The 21,868-nt window shown below is 33.9% G+C and overlaps 1 protein-coding gene across 50 annotated transcripts in view; it reads right to left on the bottom strand.

The window, feature by feature from the left end:
* Bent (projectin protein bent) overlaps nucleotides 1-21,868 on the bottom strand; it is a 105,089-nt gene that overhangs the window by 43,994 nt on the left and 39,227 nt on the right. For 32 of the 50 annotated variants that reach the window (XM_083046943.1, XM_083046979.1, XM_083046980.1 and 29 more), the window contains 19 exons: nucleotides 21,802-21,843; nucleotides 21,530-21,574; nucleotides 21,077-21,229; nucleotides 19,546-19,731; nucleotides 19,061-19,075; nucleotides 17,249-17,428; nucleotides 15,187-15,231; nucleotides 13,017-13,055; nucleotides 12,084-12,122; nucleotides 8,090-8,240; nucleotides 7,645-7,881; nucleotides 7,286-7,422; nucleotides 6,516-6,635; nucleotides 5,478-5,561; nucleotides 2,562-2,687; nucleotides 2,234-2,378; nucleotides 2,013-2,152; nucleotides 1,790-1,934; nucleotides 60-201 (listed from right to left, as the gene is read on the bottom strand). In XM_083046943.1, the coding sequence (XP_082903069.1) occupies nucleotides 60-201; nucleotides 1,790-1,934; nucleotides 2,013-2,152; nucleotides 2,234-2,378; nucleotides 2,562-2,687; nucleotides 5,478-5,561; nucleotides 6,516-6,635; nucleotides 7,286-7,422; nucleotides 7,645-7,881; nucleotides 8,090-8,240; nucleotides 12,084-12,122; nucleotides 13,017-13,055; nucleotides 15,187-15,231; nucleotides 17,249-17,428; nucleotides 19,061-19,075; nucleotides 19,546-19,731; nucleotides 21,077-21,229; nucleotides 21,530-21,574; nucleotides 21,802-21,843 (2,171 nt within the window). Of the gene's footprint in view, nucleotides 1-59; nucleotides 202-1,789; nucleotides 1,935-2,012; nucleotides 2,153-2,233; nucleotides 2,379-2,561; nucleotides 2,688-4,069; nucleotides 4,148-5,477; nucleotides 5,562-6,515; nucleotides 6,636-7,285; nucleotides 7,423-7,644; nucleotides 7,882-8,089; nucleotides 8,241-12,083; nucleotides 12,123-13,016; nucleotides 13,056-15,186; nucleotides 15,232-17,248; nucleotides 17,429-19,060; nucleotides 19,076-19,545; nucleotides 19,732-21,076; nucleotides 21,230-21,529; nucleotides 21,575-21,801; nucleotides 21,844-21,868 lie in introns of all 50 variants that reach the window. The other 18 variants (XM_083046961.1, XM_083046982.1, XM_083046971.1 and 15 more) reach the window with 15 other exon arrangements.

The following is a 21,868-nucleotide window of genomic DNA, read 5'->3' as shown; positions in this document are numbered from 1 at the left end:
AATATACTCTTATAGAAAAGAAACAAATATGTGAAAGATTAGTTATTAATTTAAAGTACCTCTTGTCAGGCGTGATCGCTTGATCACCCTTGAACCATTGAACTTCACCTCCGACATCGTCGAGTTCGCAAAGCAAGGTCAGTGTCTCCTTTTCTACCAGTTGCTGATGCTTCAGCACTTTGACGAACTTGTAAGGATATTCTGAAGAGAAAAAATCATCATTAAATTTTGCAAGTTCGATAAAATATTTTTTGTGTTATTAGCAAAGTCATTAATATATATTATAATATTTATATATTATAATTCTCATAAAATTCTTTCTATACCATATTGTCCCACGATTACCATGAATTTCAGGGTAAATTCTAAGAGAAAATTCTCTGTGTTTTTAAATATACATATATTTGTATATACATATATATCTCTCTCTTTCTATGTATATATATATATATATATAATATAATTTTTATTTCCTCATTTCGTTTAATCTAACCGAATATAATTACGCGCGCGAAGTGAAGTTATATTATTCTTTGATAATAAAATCTCAAAAATTGCAACGCATGCATAAAAATATATTAATTAATTAAGCAATGCATACAAATATAATATTTAAATCTTTAACAGGGAACAAAAAATAGGATTTTCTAAAGAATCTTTTGAAATCAAAATATCTGCGCTTTCATTAGACTCACGCATCTAATACACATCCACTGCGCTGCACGTGTCGCGTAAGACTAGACTGGACTGGACTGACCACTGACCGCAAGACGCTGAGCGAGCAGAGCGAGCAGCGGTGTCCGTGTCGCCACCTGACGGTGATACCTAACTTCACAGCCAAGAGTGAACCGGACCCGGCGAAACATCTCTCTCTTTTTATCCCTTCCATTAGACTAACGCGTCCCATACGTTCACCACGCTGCACGTCTCGCGAGAGACTAATCCCCACCACCGACCACAAGACTCTGCGCAGCGGTGTCGCCAACTAACAGCGCAAGCCAACTTCACAGCCAAGAATGAACCGGGTCCGACGAAAACATCTCTCTCTTTCTATCCTCTCTATTAGATTAACGCAGCCCACACGTCCATCACGTTGCGCGTCTCGCACAAGACTGATTCTCGTGCGAGATATCTCGATCGCGAGACTGGTGATCAGTCCCGCGCGAGACGCGCAGTATAGTAGATGTATGGAAATGTGTGAGTCTAATGAAAGCGTAGGTATTTTAGTCAAAAAATTCTTGTAGAAAATTCTATTTTGTTGTTCGCATTTTTTGTTAAAGATTTAAATATAGTATTTTTATGCATTGTATAATTAATTAATATATTTTCTTTATGCATTGATTGCAATAATAATTTTTATGCTTGCGTTGCAATTTTTAAGATTTTATTATCAAAGAATAATATAATAACTTCGCTTCGCGCGCATAATTAGTAATTATATTCGGTTAGGATTAAACGAAATAAAAAAAATATATACATACATACATATACACACAGGATGTTTCCCTTTTGACAGTTATTAGCTGATTTCTGTCAAAAAATATTAATCGAGTTTAAAAAGTACTATAACATTTTATTTAAAACATATTATTATTTTATAATTTTTATTACATACTATTATTTAAAAATTTAATTAACAAATTAACGCTTTAATCAGCTGATTTCTGTCAAAAAATATTAATCAAGTTTAAACAAACTTTATATAAAAATATCATTCTTTTTTATATAAAATCGAAGAATGGCACGCGCTTGTGTTGTTCTAGTATTATAAAAAAACTGATATTCTTACCGACTACAGTGAGAATAGTATCGGTCTTGTCTGCCTGCTTATTTATCTTGCAACTATATTCGCCACTGTCCTCAAGGGTTGCACTCTTGATCGTCAACCGGCAAACGCCGGACATGTCTTTGGAAATACTGTACTGTTCTCCATCCTAAACAATAACGTTTAACATCGAAAAATGCCGAAAATATAATGCCATTTCATTCGAATTTTTATTGCGATGAATTACCTCGAGTTTCGTCTTGCCTTTGTACCAGGAAATTTGCGCCAGATTGGAACTGACTGTACACTCCATGTAACACTCGTGCTTGGTGAAGCCACTGCTCTTCTTCGACAGCGGTTTCGTGAACGTAAACGTTGGATCAGGTTCTGGAATTCGAGATATTCAAAATAAATTTCTCTTTTTTTTTTGTTATTTAAAATATTTGATCTAAGGCAAGAATTTTGTACCGTCCACATTGAGGAACCCTGTGCTGGATACACCGGCAATTTCGATCGTGTATTTTCCAGTATCTTCGACTTTGGGTCCAGTGATAACGAGTTGATAACAGTCTTCCTCGTTTTTGAATTTATATTTAGCCGATGCGAATAATTCCTGTATAAAAAACAAATCATCAATCTCTTTATTTATTTCTCTCTATTCTATTTTCTCACATAATTGTAGAATATATAATATAAAATTTTTTAAATTAACTCTAAATTTCTCGCAGCGATATAAAAATAAAAAAAATATTAAATAACTGAATAAATTATTTCTTTCAACTTCTTTCACACTTACGTCCTTTCGGAAGAACCATTTCGGTTTGCAGTTCGGTTTCGAAAAGTTCGCTTCGAAGACGACCTTCTTGTCCTTGCCTTCCTTGGCATATTGGTCCACCAGTGGCTTCAGGAAGCTCTCTTGTTTCTGCGAAAGAGAGAATCATCATTCAACCGTAAATTACGTGGATTCAACCGAGGAATTTCATAGTAATAGTAGTAGTAGTATCGTTCAACATCGACAGCTTTGCCAGGCGATACAATAAAAATAATAGGAAAAAATCGATGAAAAAATCGAAAAAATCGCCGCCACTGCCTCTCCGTACGAGCAGAAGAGCGGAGGGCAACGGTCGACCAAAAAAAAAAGGAAACAAAGACGAAGTCTCCAATGAATACTTCGAGAGAGACTCTAGAAAAAAAGGATTCTAGAGAGAGAAAAACATGGAAAAATCTGCAAAGAAGCACGATCGATCGTTCGTCGGCTGGATCGGACATTTTTTAAGCCTGTAACTCGTCATGCTTATTACTGTTAAGATTGTTAAACAGTTTTGAGAAAGAGAAGAGCAGTAAGGGTTTTCTCGAGAAGAATATTCGTCACTGCTCGAGTAAGATGCACGAGAAGATAAATGCTGAAGAAGCCGCCGTTTGTGATACATTCAAAACACGACATTGACGATAAAAGATATTATATATATGAGATATTAGGAATTCCAATTGTGTGTGTGTGTCGTCTCTTTTTTTTAATCAATTTAATATATTTAAAAAAATATATTTAACAGTTTTATTTTATTTAACAAAATTAATATGTGCACGATATCAATTTTATAATCTAGAATAAAATAAAAATATCAATAGTTTGACAATAGAAGACATATGTTGTATATAGGTTTCAAATTAATTCATAACACTTTTACATAATAATTTAAGAAATATTCTAATAAAAAATATATAAGTTTATAATTCTCGAGTTTAATTTAATTCATTAATAATTAATAATCTATTATAAAGAAAGTCCTGTTCTTTTAATTGTCTAATTATAAGGTAACAGTTGTTTCATTATGAAAATGATCACAAATTAGAATCCCTTTAAATAAGTTTTAAAATTAAACAGAAGAATTGTCAATAAAAGAATGTTAAAATTAAACAGAAGAATGTTTATCGGAAGAATTAGAGAAAGAGAGAAAAAGAAAAGAAATAAAGTTATATAAAGATTAAAAGAGAGGGTGTGTGCAACAGTGTGGAAACAACGTATCTTCGATTTTAAGAAATTAATTGGAGGGTAAAGTTCATTAATCGAAGCTAGAAGAGAAATAGAGAATTTGAGGCGAGACGATTAATTTATAAAAAAATATTGTCGAGTGAAAAAGTGAGAGAAAGAAAGAGAGAGAGTTCTCTATAGAGAAAGAAGAACAAACAGATCGTCGAGTTTCGGAGACTGTTTGAAACAAACAGCGACAGGCAAACATCGACAGTCAATATCACGTGATATTATCGATGAAATAATTCGATTCACGTAAGAATCGGTCCAACCTCCGTCTTGATGAAGTGATGCAGGATCGGCCAGTCGGGAATTAATTCGGCCAGAGACGGCCTACGCGATCCACTATTCTAGAAACAACAAAAAGGCAAATCCGCGATCACAGTACTATCTTCTCCGGACGCGGTCGTCGATCTTACTTGCTGATCGCTTTCAGCAAAAAGCCCCGATGGGCTTTTATTCTGAATTTGGTTGTCATCGCTTTTTGTAATTTTCACAGTTTTGTAATTTTCGTTATTTCGAACTTCCTGGATAAATCACCACCATAAGTTATGTATGATTAGTACTCTACAGTTACTCTACAGCTACTCTAATTATTAAATAATTATCTATAACAAGTTATAACAACTATATAGAACAGTTACAATGATTATTAAGCTATATAATTAAATTATTATTATTCAAAGTATATTACGCTAAAACAATTATTAAATATAATGTGCAGTTATTATCACTTTTAGTTAATGGTGGCTGTTCTACTTCTAATTATACATACATCGATAGTTTTGCAATTTTGCAAATCTGTAAGCCACATAACTCAACATAGCGAAATGCGATGACGAAAAATGTTAAAACTAAATAATCTAACAGTAAAACTAAATCTATATAATATATTCGAATGTGATAAGATTAAATATCTATATACATTGTTACATGTTTACTATATAAGTTCGAAAATATTTATGAAAGCGTATGCATGCCTGATGATAAGTATACATGATCATGTTTAATTAAGCCAAGCCCGAAAAGCGTGGACGATTTAGCCGTGATTTATTATTAATTTTTATTTCAGCCATGTGAATTTATATCTACGAATTTATATATTCGCATCTCTGTTTCATATAGTCTCTCACAATTTGTAGAAACTATTTGGAAAAGCGCAGGCCAAAAAGGGAATCTCTCAATCGTGAATAGTCGCAAGAATTTTGAAATAATTCATCAAATTGGTTTACATTTGGTTTACATCCTCAGTCAAATCGATGTAACATTCGTTTTAATTAAATAAAGAGATCAATCGCAGTTATCTTTCAAGTGCCCACACCGCGCAAGAGCTGATTTCTTTGCCATGGTATAACGACAAAGTTTCCGTCTTATATCTCGCTCAAAGCGTTAAGTTTAGAAAATCCAAAGAACACAGGTATTCTGGCAAATCGTAAAGACGGAATCTCTCTCGAAACATAAAATAATCTTATTTTATTTTTTTTTTGTAATTTTAATTTATTTTTATATACGTAAAATAAAATTAATTTTTTAATCTGTGATATATATTTTGAAATCTCTAATTAACCAGAATACCGCGCAAAGGAAATAAAAGCCTTGCGGGGGCAGTTCTGCTCTCTGTATTATGACTTTTGGAATCTAATGCAAGGATGTGTTGCTTTAAAGATTTTTTTCGCGAACCTTCTCCTTGACGCATGTCGCCAGTTTTGGCCAGTCGACGATTAGCTCCTGCAAACTTGGCCTGCGCTGAATGTCGAAGATGTCCTGCATGCCCGGCACACACACATTATGGTTAACGCCACTCTTATAGCCAATAGCGATCATCAAAGAACTCTGATTTAAAAAAATTATTGATAAAAAGATTTAAGAGGAAAAAAAAGATGAATTAATTTTTTTTTCTTGTACACTTGTGCTCTTTATACGTAAGACATATGTTAAACATTTGAAACTATGGAATCATCAGAGTTCTTATCTTTTACTACGATACAATTCTACGTGTTTAGAGATAATGCTTTCTCCTCAATGTAAGGAATGTCACATGCAGTGGATTTGGAATAATGTCAATTTTGTCACACGTTTCATTGACAGTTCATGTTTTCTTTCTTATTGGTTCTTTTTCTAATTATGTTAATAGTGGTTGCTTGTTAATAGAAAAATGTAATACAGTGTAAAAATATATAGCCAACCCTCAATATAAGCGTAAAATAATCTATAATACATATAATTTAATACAATCAATATTGTGTGAATTTTTATCAATACTCAGTAATGCAAGTTTAAATTTGATTATCCGAAATTTGATTAATAATTCAAAACATTTGTTTTGATCGCGCAAAACATTTGTTTTGATCGAGAGAGGGTGTAGCTTGCAGCATTAACTCTAAACTATACATATACATAAAAGTGCATATGTTAAGAATAAAAGAAAGTTACATCGTTTGTGCGACAGAGACAGGGGAAGAATGAAAAATTATCGAAACAGTTAGGGTTTATTCTCGCGATAATAGAATTTCTACTCTTCTAGTAACGAGTAACAATCAATATTCGATAATTCTTAGCAGTTTTCTAATTATCCTTGTAATTATTTATTTAATTTGTTTAACGTTAAAAAAAATAGACGGTAAATTCTAATGTCTTGTCAGTATTCGAGTGTTCGTCATCGTTATATGTTTTGTATCATTACGGGGTTCATTCTAAGTAAGGCCGTTGGAAAGAAACCTTGAGCCAGCTCCAGTTACTTTCACCCTTCCTGACTAGAGAAACTCGAAGGATCTCCACACCATCCGTCAAGATCACTATATCGTCGCCTTCTTGAAACCAGCTCGGTCCATGTAACGACTAAGAAGACAGAGGTAGAGAAAGAAGAGAAGAAGAGAGAAGAACGAACAAAAAGTACATTCCGAGATTTTGAAGATAGACCATCGCGTAAATTATGTTTCAGCAGATCAGCAACACGGTAAAATCGTTGTTAACTAAATAAAAAAAATTATACGTTTTTTTATAATAATCATCTCTCAAAATGTCGTTCCGTAACTTTATTCCAAAGTGAAAAAAGATAAGAAAATTCTATTACACCAGAAATATCTCATGATATAATCGACGAATTAATAAATAAGAAAAAGGATTCCAAAAGAAAAAGATAATTAAAACACAGATAGTTCGATAGGCGACGTTAAATTTATGTTATTCTCGCTGTATCACCTGTTGTCAGTCTGTTAATGGCTGAAATCACATTCGCACATCCACGTTATGTGCATCGATGATTTGCGATTGTAAGTATTATATGATGCGTAATCAATTTAAGAAGATAACGTAAAACGATTCTGTTCAGATTAAACCTATCTCAAAGTCAATAAAACAATCATATAAATTAATTTCATTAGCGTTCTACGCCAACTAAAATATTTATTAAATTTGCAAAATATATTATTTAGACTTAGATCATGATTTGCACGTATGCGTGTGTACAATTAAACGAGAATACTTACCCTTTCTACTTTTTTCAATGCTGGCATGGGCTTCTCGACTTCTTTCAAGTCCACCTTCTCTTGCTCGGCCTCCTCCCGTCCCCATTTTTGATATTTTCTCTTCTTCAACATAGTACGGAAGTCCATGCCACTGGCGTCTATAATAAAATTCGTTCGTTGAAATTAAAATTTATTTAGTTGCATTAATGCAACTTTTGTGCTATCACATTATATTAAATATTAAATTAAAATACACATATTATATATTATATACATAATATTAGAATATTTTGTAATTAGAAGTAAATATTAAAGACGCCGTATTTCCTATATTCAAGCTTTGTGTACATCAAATACGCGGTCAAATTAAATCGACTTACCGGAAACATAGAGCTGCATCTCGGCAGAATCCTCGCCGTGGATGTTACTCACGACGATCTTGTAGGTGCCCTCATCGTTGGGCTTCGTCTTCCTCATGCAGAGGGTGATCGTGTTGGTCTCCGTGTCCGTGAGGAACTTGAAACGGCCACCTTCGATAATCTCGGTGATGCCTTTGTAGAACTTGAAAGTTGGCGCGGGGGTACCCTCCACCGCGACGGTGAGATACGCCGTCGAGTCTGCAAATATAAATGCATTTTTTTTATTGTAATTGCAAAATTGCACAATTTAAAGTATTATGATTGAAAGATTGAAAAAAAAAACATGAGCGTAATATTATTTATATAATCGTAAATCTTTTTTTGTACAAAATATTAGAATTTGAAAAAAATTACTTTCAAAGCTTCTGATAGTCTGATAGGGCTAACAAGGAACAAAACGCATTACCTTCGACGGCGGAGTACGACTCCTGGACATCGACGATCTGGGGAGGTCCACCTGGTCCGACATCTCGCAGAGGTGTGCTAGGCTGATTGATCTTATTCTCGAGGTCCGCCACGCTGGGTCTTCTGATGTCCGCTGTGCTCGGACGACGACGCTACGTCATTCAAATGAGAATGTAAACAAACTTGTGCACGCATTTTACCTCATCTTCGTGTTCGACATTCAACAAGCTTTCGAATGAAAGCAAGAAAATTTGAAGCATGACGCGACACGGCAACTTCCGGTGATCTTATTAATTAAGACTCCTGGGTGCTCACCGCGGCCATATTGGATTGTGACGTCAGAGGCGAGAAAGCACACGCTGAAAATTCTTAGATGCCATTTTTTAATGAAAAGATATTTCGATTAAACAGCACTTCAGATGGCTTTAGCACACTCTTAAAAACCCCCGAAAACTATCCTTTTCCCTTTATAATCAATCAACATCTGTAAAATGATCGAGATATCAGACTTTGACATGCGGAATGACTGCGCATGTGCAAAGACCAGACGGACTGGGCTTCATAATATTACATTTTACAGCTGTTGATTGATTATAAAGGGGAAAGGATAGTTTTCGGGGTTTTTTAAGAATGCGCTAAAGCCATCTGAAGTACTGTTTCATCGAAATATTTTTTTATTTCGAAATGGCATTTAAGAAATTTTAGCGTGTGTTTTCTCGCCTCTGACGTCACGATTTCGACATGGTCGGCAAGGAGCCAGGAGCCTTAAAGGTAATTTTATTTCGAGCAAATTTGTAAAGAAACGCAAATTACAATTTATTATAATTAAGGAATAATATTACATCAGAAGTAATAATAATTAACATTAATTAACAATTAATAAACATTGAACATATATATTATTTCTTAGATACGTATCTTTCAATTTTGATTTTAACTTTGTGTCGATAAATATTAATTTGCATAATCTTATTTTTTTAAGATTTCTTTTATGAAAAAAGAATAATAAAAAAAAGAAGAATAGAAACGGAAGATGCCTTTGTCGTTCGAAAAATTTGCAGCTTATGCGAGCATTCGCATGAAAGCATTTATACATTTTAATCACTACTTACGTTTATACATATATACCTATATAGTATTTATTTATCGTGAGTTATCGTTATTTACAATAAATAGTTAATTCACATTATTAGTCGGCGTTACAATCATTAATTCACTGTGTATTAGTCACAAAATCGGGTAAGATTCAATAGGATTAGTGACAATGCCACACAATATTCTTTTTTTTCATGAACATGCACTGATTAGCAAGATGGAATCGATACGTGAATAATTTTACATGATGATTTATTTTACTTTCGTAGTAACTTCTCGAACCGCGTGACTCTGTAGCTCTATTGCGATTTCAAGGGTTTTGCTCGCTTAATTTTAACGAAAGTGTTTCTAACTTTATCAAAATAATCAGACTACATTTTCTCGTACTTTTAATTTTTTTCAATATTTTATCTCTAGATATTATAACAAATTCTATTTTAGAAATTTGTTATATAATATCAACTTATGTGTTTTCTTTCATTTTTGCATGCCTCTCTTCGTTTGCAAAGAGAATATTTCAAATATTAATATGCTGAACAATTAATTAAACACGTAAGAATCCCTTGAATACGCATAATCGGCGAGGGAACACAAAGGAAACATATTAATAAGATGAATAAAGGAATGAAGAAAGCAGAAGAGCGTAAATAAAGATTTTTTTTTCAAAATTAATGTGATCGGTTCAATAAGAGACAAAGATGAATATAGTACCAGAGTTAATCTTTGAAAAAATTTTTTACGCCATTCCTGCTTTCAATGCTAAAGATGAACAAGGAATTCTTGGTCGATGGTGAAAACGTGTAAATTTCTACGATGTTATGAGCACACGATATATTTCGTGCTCACATTGGTTGTAAGTGAAGACGTGACGAACGCATTTGTCACGATGCGTGAATCACAAATACGTGTGAGATGAGAATTTAAAGCTCCGGTATATACATGATAATTAATCATTATATATAAAATCATCGTCGGTCAAGAGACTTCTAAGGCGAGATTAAATTGCAATTGGAAGGGATAACTTTGCGCCACGATAAAGAGAAAGAAAATAAGATGAATTAAGGAATTATTTTTTTACTTAATTATAAATAAAAATATATCTATATAATTATATTTATTTATAGCAGTTATCCCTGCTAATGCAATCTATCTTATGATAATGAATTACAGTCGTTAGCGATGTTTCTGATCTTTTTCTCGCAAATAATAGCCGTCGATGTTAGGTATGAAGATATACAGAGACACATAAAAGGGGGAACGAAAATGAAAGATATAGAAAATTTGAAGAGAAAATAAAAAGAGAAAAGAACATAAATTTACAGTGATGAGTATGATATGGGTGGCCATTTTTACTGCTTAGTGATGCTAATGCGAATATGAAAATGATTGCTTACTCTGTGAACCGATCTGATCCTCGTTACATCAACTAAATTGCCGTTCGTCTAACGGGAAACTCAACGATTAGGATTATTTACAAAGAGGCACGTTACAGTAAAATATCTACACGACGTACGCACACAATTACGATGCCACATTTACGATTTAAAGAAGATTTTTCTTAAAGTAACATCGTACTTGTAGCGAAAACATTTCGATCGAATCTACTTGACATATAGTGTGAGCACGATGGATGTGTTTACACCTATACATAGAGTTCTACACGAATAAGTTATTTCACACATATATCTCCGACATATATATATATATATATATAAAACAAACCTCTCGATCTCAAATCTATCGCAGCGGTATACAAAATTGCAAAATCGATAAACTCAAATCTCTAACATCGACTTTTTGTTCCTCAAAGCGAATTTATAATTTTTGTTAAATCGTTAATAATTGCACAGATATAAATTATTTTAGCAACATAATTTAGCAATATAATTGTTATAAATATATTAAATTGATCGAAGTCTACTTTGTAGAATTTATTTTCTAAAATAAATTAATCACGTATATTTTAGTGAATGCTAAAGTAAGATTGCATCGTACCACGACAGATCTGATATCGAGTCGCACTGTGACTACTTAATTTTTAATGGTGGTAGGTTTCACATAAATAATTTTTCTAAATAATGATAAGAATGAAAAACTGATAAGAAAAATATATCGATTCGTTTCTCTCGAATTATTTTAAATAACATATGCTAATGCCAATCTTACCACCATTATACATTCGTATCTAAATTGCATCTACAGCCGCATAAAATGTACAGGTGTATTCGCTCGAACTAATAAGCAAAATTTCCGCAACGCGATCGCGACGAGCTTATTCAAATGTTCCGCATTGGATCGATCTATGTATACATGCGTGTATTTAATTTAATTATTAAATTAAAAGAATAATAGTATATGCATATAAATAAATTATAAATCGACACAATGCGAGAGCATCACTTAAAAGCACATCGTCGACGTTGATTATCGCGACAAAAGTGCTCTTTGCAAAATATTTATAAACATATACAGGTTTCGAATAATATCCAAGAAGTTTGTTCGCCAAATTTTTTGACTAATTCGATGAGCGATCTCTCCTTAACAAAAAAAAAATGTAAAGGAAGCAATGAATCTCTGCGTCGTACAAAAGTTAAATCGATTTTAATCGAAATTGTAATTTCGACAAAATTTTAATTTAAAATTTACACTATCTCCAATTATATATTTTTATTAAGAAATAATCGCGCCTCGATATTATTCATATCAAGCTGCAAACGAAGTTTTCGAATGTTATTCGAAAACATTCTGTATAAGTAATAACTTTCAAATTTGAAGCACGCAATAAATATAAGAAAAAAAAAAATATCGAGATAACGTACGTATAAAAAAATGTATATGATATATAAAATAATATAAAAATATACATATGCGTACACGCACAACAGAGACATTGTGCTAACCTCTTTTTCCAGCAGCGCGCCTGGTCGGCCGGGCTTAGTCTGTGTGTGGTGCGTGAAAAAACAAAAGATGAGATAGAGACAGAGGTAGAGACACAGAAAGGGGGGTACAGAGTGAGATTAGAGGTCGAATTTTGGGGGGGGGGGATTGGGGAAGAATCACAGGGGGTAGTAGTCCACGTATAAGGTGAACTCGTATCAAGGGGGGCTGTCCGATGCAGGGGGGATGAAGGGGCATCTTTATCGATGTGAGAGAAAAAAAAAGAACTCGGATTATTGATCAGTGAATTATTTGCCAATGTACTCTTTCACGAACATGTAAGAAGTATTATTAAGTCGATATTATAAAGTTGTGATATAGATTAAACCGCATTGTATGGGATTGAAAAAGTAGCGGCTAGCGTGTTTACAGTAGCGGCAGCAGCAGCAGCAACAATCTCAAAAAATTCAGTTAACCAAAAATGTCGCAGAATTATTTTTTTATTATTATTAATATCATCATTCCTCATTATCATCATCCTCATCATCATCATCATCATTATCATTATCATTATTATTATTATTATTAATATTATTATTATTATTATTGCCGTCCCGCGGTAACGCGTTGCTTTTGCCTCTCTCACTGGGGGTCTTCGTCGCCGAGTATGTTTTAGTTTTCGTTTAGTTGCTGGGCTTTCATTATTTTGTCTTTCTGGGTCGGAGAGGGTTGAAGGGGGGCGGCGAGGCAAGGGGGTAAAAAATACGTCGCTCAAAACAGAGACAAAAAATCGCGCGGGCGTTGGGGCGGGGGAGAGGGGGCGTAGAAAAATTAAAAAATTCAAAATAGGTGATCGTGGAAAAAGAAAGAATGCAAGATATAATACAGAAGATTGCTGGTGGGACGGTAACTTTTTGAGCAGGTAAGCTTTGTGTTATAGCGAACACAAATCTCACCTTTGCGTCCAACACCTCACCGGGCCGTAACTTTCCCAACTGCAAAAATCACACATAAGGGTCAGGTGATTGACGTGATCGCTCGTCATCGTGAAGATTTTCTCAAGGTCGCCTTGTCGACGCGACTTGTTAACTTTTCCCGATACATTTACAGGACGGACATTAATATTTGCTTCTCTTTTCTTTTTAAGACACAATTGACGCGAAAAGCGAAATTGAAAAAAGAAAAAAATTACAAAAAATGTTCCTGCGTGCTTGCCTGGCCATCTGTTAGAAGTTAAGGAGCGAGCGAATCGATTCTTCTCGCCGAGTTGAGTTAGGGGCAGTTTTTGATTATTCGCTCGAAATTCGGCAGAATCTCGATAAGTCCAGGAAATTGGGGCTTTGAAAGTTTTTTGGGGGAAAGGAGGAGGGGGAACTAAAAAGAGAGACAGAGGTAAATCGAGAAGACAAACACAATCGGGTTGGTGGGCTTTTCGAAGCTAGCCTTACCGAGGTTCCGGCTTGTGCGTTTGCATTTCTTTTGAGGTGCATTAAAATTGCTATACACGACAGTGCGATGCCAGCTGATACGTCAGTGAGTTTAGATGTAGTCAAATCGATAGTATCATCGTGTGCGTGATTACATGAAGAGACACGAGTCTCCCAATCGTAGTTCGCAAGAATAATCTGAGAAATCTGTATCTCGACTATCTAGAACCTAACATCATCCGTTTTCTTGTCACAGGTTTGCGCTGTACATAATTTTATCATAGTTTTGCATATGTTGTTTCGTACAAAATTTCTAATTGTTATTGATTTTCTACAATTTAGTATTAATATTCTAAATGATGATCTACATTTAGGCTCGAGATAATCGATTAGAGGAGCAAGGGCGCATCAATTAATAGGCTAATCATTAAATCGAAAAATTATCTTAATAATAAAATATACAAAATTGATAATAAATTTTACTTATGAAAACAAATAAATTTTTTTTTTTTTTACTCGTAGCTCTTTTACTCTCGCATAAAAGAAGCACCCGCGAATCTGCCTGATTCACGAATCGTTATAGCCGGCATAGCAATAATTCAATCCCATTTGATAATGATGCACGTTGGCAGAAGGAGGTAACAAGTGTCTCACCAGACGGCCGCCTGGGTTGTCAAGAGTGATTCAAACATCGTGTCGCACTACTTGGGACATTTATTAGCGCCGATGTCTGTCTACGGTGACGGAATGCTTGCCAAGACTCGGTGATCTATGAGTCGAAATGTAAGCCAGGCAGAGAGAGAGAGAGCTCGAAACCTTGTAACGCGAATGATTAATCACGAGTCGACGCGTCCTGACTCCCTCTGACATGCTTTGTTTCTCAAATTAATTAATTAATTAATTAATATTCTTATTATTGTTAAGAGTTGTGCGAGGGACTGCATAGAGTGCATAGTGCGAATAGAGACTCGGTTGCAACAGATCCGTGCCATATGCAGAGATGCATTCGGTTTTAAATCGCGCTGATCAAGTCTCGAATTAAGTAGAAACATCGAATAGCGCGTGCGAGAGAGTTTCACCTTGATATCTTGTATTTTATCAAACTATAAAATACAACAATGTTTTGAAAAAATCTATTATACATAAATAAATTTTGTGATAAATAATTTTCAATAAAATAATTAAAATATAATAAAATATTTACCCGTCTCAAATTGAATAGTGGAACTTTCTTGCACGTGCAATATATGTACGCTGTCGTCAAGAATTTAATCATTCGTTTTCAACAATATAAAATTCTCTTTTATTCATCAATTAAGTGACCAAATTATCGTATTGTAAAGTGAGCTATTAAATTCGGGACGACGCGTGTGTGAATTTCGTGCATTCGTGTGCCGTCAAGTACGACCACAGTAAGTAAACAGTAGTAATGAGCAGGCGAGATCAGGCGAAGAGAATTGCAGATGTCGATTTGATGATAAAAACATATTAAACAATTTTTTTTGCGAATGATTTTTACTTAGATAAATTCTCTTTGCGCGATACTCCGGTGAGTGTATGTGAGAGAGAGAGAGAGAGAGAAAAAAGTGTGCGAGCTAGAAGGATAAGTCGAATAAGTGCAGACTTGGTAGTCGAGTAAGGTTGCAGACGAGGCATTCGCTTCCACATTTTTTTTTTTTTTTTCAGCGATTTATCTCACCTTGCGCTCGTCCACCACCTCGCCGGGACGAAGCTTCCTATGCTCCTATGGACCAAATCTCTATTAACCACTACTGCTAGATAAACTGCAATGGGTATGTATATGTGTGTCTGTGTATGTATGCACGATGCTGCAACATGTCTACATCGTTTAAACATGATATATGTCAACATCGTTTTAATCCGTCGACATCCGTCCGCTACCGCGGACGTATCGAAGCGCGTTCCTCTGTGCTTTATCTTTATCTTGAATCCGAACCAAGTCTCGGGAAATATGTAAGCTAAAATTAATTATATCAAAGGCTGTGTCTGCTTAATTTTAGTAACTTTAATTAATAATGTCCTGCTATTTTCATTCCCCCGAAACATAGTTCTGATTATATCAGAGTAAAAACTAAAAATGTATTTGTCGCGGTTTTGTGATGTTAATTATAAAAAATTCGGAAAGAAGAAGAAAAAAAGATTGTTTCAAAGAAATTTTGTCTTGTATAAAAAATATCGAATATAGTAAACGCTTTCGATCAATTTCGCGCTTAGCTAAAGTAACACGCGATCGGCAATTATCCGTGTTTCTTCGACGTTCTCTTCAGGGGTGGACCATTTAGCTCTTCGGGTTCTCGCTTTTTCGCAAGTTGATGCGCACCGTCCTCGATATTACGATTCGAAGAGATCGCTCTCCATTTCGTTCCCATTTTCTTTTCCGAAGGAACGCCTTTACTGACGTTCGATGGGACTCGATTTTTTTCCCGAGGGATGACGGGGAAAGGAGGAAGGAATATGCTTCAGAAGCTGGCAAGAACTTTGGATCTCTCGCTTGGTATAAAGGGTTCTAATCTAAATCTCACGCCTTGCTTGACACTAAACGCGACGTGCATCGCTCGACGAGCTCGTCGTCGGGAAGATTCACGTCGGTATCTATCACTAAAAGTACCATCACGAGTACGACCACTAGATCATCACTGACTTACACTCTACGAAATCCAAAAAAAAGCTACAAAGAAGATCCTAGCGGTAGCCAGTCGTCTACTTATTCGTCCGAATATTTTACGCAACTTATTAATTATCTACCTAATGAGACTCGAATGAGCACTTTGCACTCTGAAATATATTTATCTATAATATAACGTAGAAAGAACAATCCATAATTATGCATGTTAAATTAATGCACGTATAAACTTGTATCAAAAATATAAATTACTCGATTGGAATTAATATGTTTCCATATAAATCAATATTTAATATGTGTTGTTACACAATATAATTAATTGTGATATATATGTATTTATATTAATATATAATTTTTCGAATTATTCTTTTAATTATTTATCGATTTTTAAGAGTGCAAAGTGTGCTCCTTTTTCAGATATCACCCCCTTTGTTTGCTTTATTAATATAGAATCGCAGATGAAATTTGATCAACGCAATTATTATAATTGCGAGAGAATATGTCAGAGACAAACGAAATTTATGTAATACCAGATGGTGATTTAATATTCTACTAAATTGGATCCACCTTGTCGTTCAAATTGGTTCCCTCAAAACTCTGAAGATTTTGAGATTGGAACAATGTCTGGCGAACTGACAAGATCTTTTTGATAAATTTACAGATTTGGTATGTAATTAATGAGCTTTTCCTTTACTTAATTAGATATCAGATTTCTGCAAAACAAATCAAAATCGGGTGATCTCGGAACGTGTAAGAATGCAACAGAATTTAAATTCAGAAAATCTTGTTTATATAATCATTTGATATTCAAGGTACACATACATTGTTTAAGTATTAAGAAATATAGATATATAAATATCTTGAGCTCTATCTTTTTATGAATATAATATCTCTAATTTTATGAATATAATCTCGAAATGTTATCTGTTGTATAATTTCAAATTCGCGAAAGTTAAGCTAGCTTCTCTTAAAAATCTATAGTCGGCGATTGGAAAAATTGGAAAAATTAAATTGCTAAACATGTCATTTAATTAAAGATCTGTCACATTCTTCAACTCGGTCCCCTATGAGGTAGTCTATATATCTTCGCGGTCGTGCAATACATTCCGTAACATACCTCGTCACTGATGATCAGGCTGGGTCTGCGACCCAATTCCTCGGGCGGTATGAGAGAACCGCGTCGACTGCTGGTGCCGCTTCCGGGTGCTAAGGAGCCCTTCCTGCTGCCCACTGGCGTCACGTCCTTGATCACTTCGATCTTAGGTGCTTCGGGCGCCTTGATCTCCGGTAACTTCGGCTACGGTAGTCGAAAATCGATCGATTAACCGCGCATAATTCTAATTTAATTCGTTCGGAAAATTAAGCAAAAGCTCTTTTAAATTCTGAGATAGTTAAGTTAGAGTTCGTTTTCTTAAATCATAATTCGTAATATATTTTTCTCTTTTTAATAAACAAAGAAAAAAGATTCAGCTTTGTTTCGCAAATAAAATTGATATGTAATTTATTTGGAATTTAATAAATGGATCAATTTCTATTATTTTTATATATAATAAATTCCGAAAAAAAATGTAAATATATATGATAAATAAAAATCGCGTTCTCTCTTCGAGATATTTAATCACTGGTGAAACCTAGGAATTAGAGAACCGCAGCTAATCGATTCCTAATCCTTTTCAGCTTAATGACCAGATATACACTTTAATAATTCTTCGAGAACGCGGTCAATGGAGGCTCGAAAGCCAACAAAGACCCAAACCAAGATTTATATAGGACTTTTACCGAGGTATTATCGAGTTAATACGATCGCGTACGTAGGGCGATCACGACTGACCCCGCCGATTCCCGAATCGTGGGCTCCACGAGTCGCAGGCCTGCGGGGTTCGGTCGCAATAAGGCCGAAAATAGCGATCGACGTTTTCCACATCTTGGTTTCACGGCGACGACGACGTCGACGAAGACGAAAGACCGATTTCAAGGGGGGTGATATACGAGCGTTTATTCGCCAAAATAGTTTCCTCGCGAGCGCGACGGTCGCACACTGCACAGGAGGCATTCATCGCTTGCCAAGGCGAGATTCGGGCCGACTGATTATTATATATCTACTACTTTTCTACCCATCCCTGCCCTCCCCTCCGACCCGCTCGTCACGCGTTAATTGCGATTATGCAGATGGAACGATGATATTTATGGCACGGGGACACTGGTCTTTGACGCGCGCGAAAAATACGAAGATGGTCCTTATGCGGTTGAAATCCTTGCCAATGCATGTTTTGTCGCAATCCCGGAAAAGTATCACATCAATTTGTCATCCAAAAATTGTCATTAATTATTAATATTATCGGCTGCCAATTTTAAATATGGTCGAATTTTGTAATCGAATAGAATAAATGTAAATACGAAATAATTATAAAACGAGTAGAAATTAAAAAATAAAAGTTTTCGCGATACAAAATTTTATTCTCCGATTAATTACATGTAAACTTCAATGTGGCACAATATTAATTTTAAGTTGAATTATCAAGATATTTATCGGACAATTAAGAATGGCATATAAATAATTAAAATTATTAAAATTTGTTTAATATATAAAATTGTTCGAGGTCTTCATCACAATTGTATGTCATGGATATACAGCCTGCACATGAGTATCATATTTTTAGATAACCGGTTCTGTAAAATGTTGCCGCCCTTTCGAGTTCGCGAAACGAGCGACTCTAGTTTGCACCTCGGTTATAATTAAACCGTCCGCAAATCGGCCGTAAAAATTAATTATCCTGAACCGCGTATCGCGAGCCTCGATCAAAACGTTCTCGACCGACGCGGCGATTGGCGAAATTCGCAGGATTTTTCGTGTGTGCAGTTTTGCCAACGATTTGGCAAAATTATATTCTCCCTTTACGCGTTATTAATAAATGATGACATTACTCACCTTAGAATCGAATTTCTGCATGCCATGAAAATAAAAAAGATATAATTAGTCAAAAATTTCATGGATATTTAAATTAATATTTTTAATGCTACAATTCGTTTATAAATCTACTTTATAAAAAATATACTTTCACTAATTAGTTGAATTTAATTTTTTCATAATTATTTTTGCTACGTGAAATATACAGATAAGCGCGACGTGTAAATTAATAATTACGTTTCGCTTTACAAACTGTAAATTAATTAATTGGAAATATCACAGTAAATCGTAGACATAATGTACAAAATATAGTTTACATTTATATAAAAAACATGGATATACATATACATATTAATAAGGGGATTGCATAATAGTCATATATATGTATATAATATATATAGCTATTTTGCAATAATTATAAATATTATTTAATATATTTCTGATTGTCGCGCGAAATGATTGTTATGTAATGATGTTTATATAAAAAGATTTGATTGTTTTCTTACCTGCGTAGTCGGTCTGTCGAGCTTCGTCTTATCGCGAGGCACATAATCGCCGAAATCGAATTTCTGTGGTGCCTCGAGAGTAGCCCTTTCGTAATCTGGAATCTCCGGAAGTTCGTAACTCGCCTCCTTCGACGCCTTCGATGCTTTCATCTTCTTCACATCGAGCTTCTCCGCCTTCTCAGTTTTCTGCGTGATAAATAATAAGCAATACAGAATCGTATGAAAATGTGAGGAGATGAACACCACGTTGATTAATTCCCAATTCCCCATAACTTGCCAGTAATAAAATAAATAAGAATAATTATTGCAAGAATCACGAAACGATATATTTTTGTTCAAACGTAAGATAAAAAAATACTATTTTTTAATCGTAATAAAATAAAATAAAACAAAATAAAATAACTTCTTTATAATGCAATATATTTATGCTTTCTTCTAGTAAATTTTATTTTAAAAATAATAGATTATATCTTCTATGAATATATAATGCGAATATACTCGTATTACTTTTCCACAAAATTATTTAATATGTAAGAATGGAAACAACTGTAATTATTTATTACTTTTTAATGTTAAAATTTCCTTTGCATGGAGTTTATATTATAATCACGATTTTACTAACAACAATTTTTCTGGGAGAAAAGATTATAAAAATTTATTCTTCTTGCAGAAAAAGTTCTTGATTCTAGTTATATTGATATAAAAAATAGTGCGTAGAGATAGATACAACTAGTCATCTTATCTGGATCGATTTATTATGTGTGTATATATATGTATGTATGTATATATAATATGTAATAGTTTTAATATGGAATATAGTGTTAATATGTAATAGTTTAGTGTAAGAAACATTCGTACAAAATGCACAGATGTTTAACACAATCTCATAATATTTACAGTATTGATATGTGTTTATTATTAGAGACATATATTATTTAAGATTATAGCAGATCCATAACATAAATTATGAAAGAGATCAGAAGAGTTTAAATAGATAAAGTAAGATAATATTCTTTACTCTATACAGAGCAAAGAAGAAGAGTGTGATGAAGAAGATAGAGAAAAGATAAAGAGAAAAAAGTACCAATCGTTAAAAAATTTTCTGCGCATCCTATTATTAACAATAAGAAGAAGATTATGTGTAAATTATAGAAACGTTAGAACATATCAGAGAAATAAAAGATGTGAGTGTAACATAGAAATAATATACCGAGATATATATACAGAGGATATAAATATTATTCACAGAGAAGATAAGTTTCTAGAGAAAGATAGAGTGAAAGATAACATTTAGATAGAACACTGAAATTAATTTCGCTTGTATTAAGAGAATATATATGGTGTGAGAAACATCTCGAAGTACATACAGAAACAAAGATGCGCACAAATATATTTTGGCGCTGCTTAATTGCAGAGAATTAATAGACGCCGTAAATATTGAGATTTAAGGAAGTTTAGAAACACATATAGAGTGCAACAAATAGAGAGATTGCAGCAAGATTTTTGCGTTGATCCCCTTCAGCGGGGCTACCTTAAGTTCCACCCTGCCATTTTCAGCCTTTTGAGACTGTTTCGAATCCTTCGAAACAGGTTTAAGCTGAATTCCCTGAAAGCTTTCGGTTTTAACTTCCTGTTTCGGTGGTAGTATACGGGATTTTGGTTTGGTCACCGTGGCATCCTTCGGCTGCATTTAATACGTCATTTTTAGGAAAAATAGGTTTCTAGTGAGGTATATAGATATTTTTTGATGTGTTTCGCATGCAAGGACGTTTCACGTTTCGAAAAATAAAAATGCACAAAAAACGCTAATCTAATGGACCTAATTTCATAATACTAAATTAAATTCTACTGATAACTGATGAAATATTAAAAATTCACTCATACTAATTTCGTTATCGTTTCTATACTTCTACTAGGGAACAATATATTGGATTACATTACATTGAACGATTGTCCATAAATGCGACGAGTGAGATAAACTTACCTTAAGTTCGACTTTATCTTGAGTTTTCTTTTCTTCCTCGAGTTGCTAGAACAAAGAAAAATTTAATAATTATATTAATAATTATATTTACATAGAGTACTTTCGGAATTAAAAATAGAATTTCAAGAATATATCTTTTTATATTATTAAATTATATATTATTATATTGTATTTTTAAAAATGTGCAAGTTATATGCAAAATATATTATATCTTAATTATTTTCGGATTTTTGTTAGCAATCGTTTAGTTTTGCGGAAATTATGATAATTACCTTGACAGATTTCAGGCTTTTTCTAGTGATCTCCTCTTCCTTCTGCAAACAGAAGCACAAACTCATG

This window comes from Prenolepis imparis, unplaced genomic scaffold (genome assembly GCF_030444845.1).
Source record: "Prenolepis imparis isolate NDT839.2.m4 unplaced genomic scaffold, iyPreImpa1.0 SCAF_9, whole genome shotgun sequence".
Classification (NCBI taxonomy): Eukaryota; Metazoa; Arthropoda; class Insecta; order Hymenoptera; family Formicidae; genus Prenolepis; species Prenolepis imparis.
This window is presented reverse-complemented; position numbering and strand designations above follow the sequence as displayed.